Below are 2,180 nucleotides of genomic sequence, written 5' to 3'. Positions count from 1 at the left end.
CAATAAAGTTATAATATTATGAGACTAAGGTTGTAATCATAATATTACAAGATTAAAGTAATAATACTACAACAATAAAGTTATAATATTATGAGACTAAGGTTGTAATCATAATATTACAAGATTAAAGTAATAATACTACAACAATAAAGTTATAATATTATGAGACTAAGGTTGTAATCATAATATTACAAGATTAAAGTAATAATACTACAACAATAAAGTTATAATATTATGAGACTAAGGTTGTAATCATAATATTACAAGATTAAAGTAATAATACTACAACAATAAAGTTATAATATTATGAGACTAAGGTTGTAATACAATATTACAAGATTTAAGTCATAATTTTACGAGAATAACAGTCATGTCTTTGAAGAAGTTCATCATGACTTGGGTCACTAGATTAATATGCTTTCATCCAAATTAGCTACATTCTGACTAAATCTGTTTATCATATAGTCATTTGCACAATTTCCAATTCCTGCTACTGATAATTTGATGCTAATGTGCTAAAAGATTAACTATTTATTTTAAGCAATACTAAAGAACAACTTGACAAGTTGTCAACCACTTAACAAGTCAACAACTTGACAAGTCAACATTCCCTATTTTAAAGCAGTGATAACGGCATGTTTTTTCACGTAAAGAGCTTTTTCGTATTATGACTTTATTTTAGAATATTATGACTTTAATCTGGTAACATTATGACTTTATTCTCATAATTTTATGAATTTATTCTATGTAATGTTACGGCTTTGTTCTCATAATATTATGACTTTATAAGCTTGTAAAGTTACAACTTTATTCTTGTAATATTATGACTTTATTTTCATACAACTTTAATGTCATAATAATATGACTTTATTCTTGTAATTTAAAAAAAAATCTTGTGTGGTCCTAATACTCTCGTAACATCAAGTCTCTGCTTTTACAAAATGTAATAATCTTCCTGAAAATGATATGAGGATGAGAAGTGAGAGGTCCTGATAGTGGAGCTGCACTGAAAGCTCTGCTGTGAAAGATGGAGAATCACAAAGACTCTCTGATCCAGTTCTGGTAGAGGTTTGTTTGCACTTACAAATGATCCAACCCGGGACAGAAACTAAATGAGGTGGGAGGAAGAAAATAAAAAAGTGTTTGCAGATCCGGCGAGGGAGAGAGGCAAAAGGAGGCCTAGGAGGGGTTTGTAAATACACAAACAATGCAAAGAGATCGTCTGAGAGGAATCAAGATGGAAAACATGCCACAGTGTCTTCAGAAAGTAAAGCAAGAAAGAGATAAATGGGGCAGGTAAATACACCAGAGGCAACACAGAGCTGGAAAGGTTTTGTAGATCATGAGTAAGTTCATCAGTGAAAACTTTCAAAGATGATAAACCACAAGCAGATTACTATAGAGAATATCTCTAAGTTTATGTTTCCATATTAAAAGATTGAAATATGTGAGTACATAACAAAAACTGGCATTCAAACACTTTTTTTATTTGTTTATTTTTTAACTTTTCCAACCAAGAAGGTACAAACCATCTGAAACATTAAGTCTCTAACCAGGATACATTCTTTGGGACTTTGGTCCACTCAGATGTTCAGACTTTCCTTTAATAAACAAACAACAAAAACAAAACTTTACGTGCCTAAGGCTCATCAAATAAAAGATGACAATAAAAGTTTTGCATCAAACACTAAAAGTTTGTTGTTTGTGCAGCGCCACAACTAAATCTCAAGTTTAAAAGATTGAAGCAGCAGTCCCAGTACTCACCCATGCGGACGGCGGAGAGGGTGTTGGCCTGGCTGAAGGAGAGCGGTGCCATAGTCAGCAGCAGGACAATAACATAAATTGACAGCAGCAGTGCTGGCAGAGCCGGCATCTTCCACTGCTCCTCATGGAGAATGGTCTGCTGGCTGCCTGTACCGCCACCTTCACAACACACAGAGGAGACAACATCAATGAGCTATTTATTATAAGCAATGACATCACCCATTATTTTCTAGATAGCTCATTATATATGTGCCTTGATAACACTATGTTTGATTGAATATGCTGGATATCATAAAAGAAAAAAGTACTAGTAGGTTTTAAGTTTTATAGCACTGTACTTTTTACTTTACTTGAGTAATATTATTATGAAGTATTGACACTCTTACTTGAGTAAAATGTATATATATATATATATA

The 2,180-nt window shown here is 32.3% G+C and overlaps 1 protein-coding gene across 1 annotated transcript in view; it reads right to left on the bottom strand.

The window, feature by feature from the left end:
• The window catches only part of LOC106529822 (glutamate receptor ionotropic, kainate 5), a gene marked incomplete at its 3' end in the record, with an annotated part of 153,241 nt that overhangs the window by 20,306 nt on the left and 130,755 nt on the right, over positions 1-2,180 (bottom strand). Inside the window, 1 exon segment of the mRNA XM_014025334.1 lies at positions 1,765-1,920. Coding sequence (XP_013880788.1) covers positions 1,765-1,873 — 109 coding nt within the window.

The sequence above is a fragment of the Austrofundulus limnaeus genome, unplaced genomic scaffold (genome assembly GCF_001266775.1).
Source record: "Austrofundulus limnaeus strain Quisiro unplaced genomic scaffold, Austrofundulus_limnaeus-1.0 Scaffold469, whole genome shotgun sequence".
Lineage (NCBI taxonomy): Eukaryota > Metazoa > Chordata > Actinopteri > Cyprinodontiformes > Rivulidae > Austrofundulus > Austrofundulus limnaeus.
The sequence above is the reverse complement of the archived record's forward strand: the minus strand, read 5'-3'. Positions and strand labels throughout refer to the sequence as shown.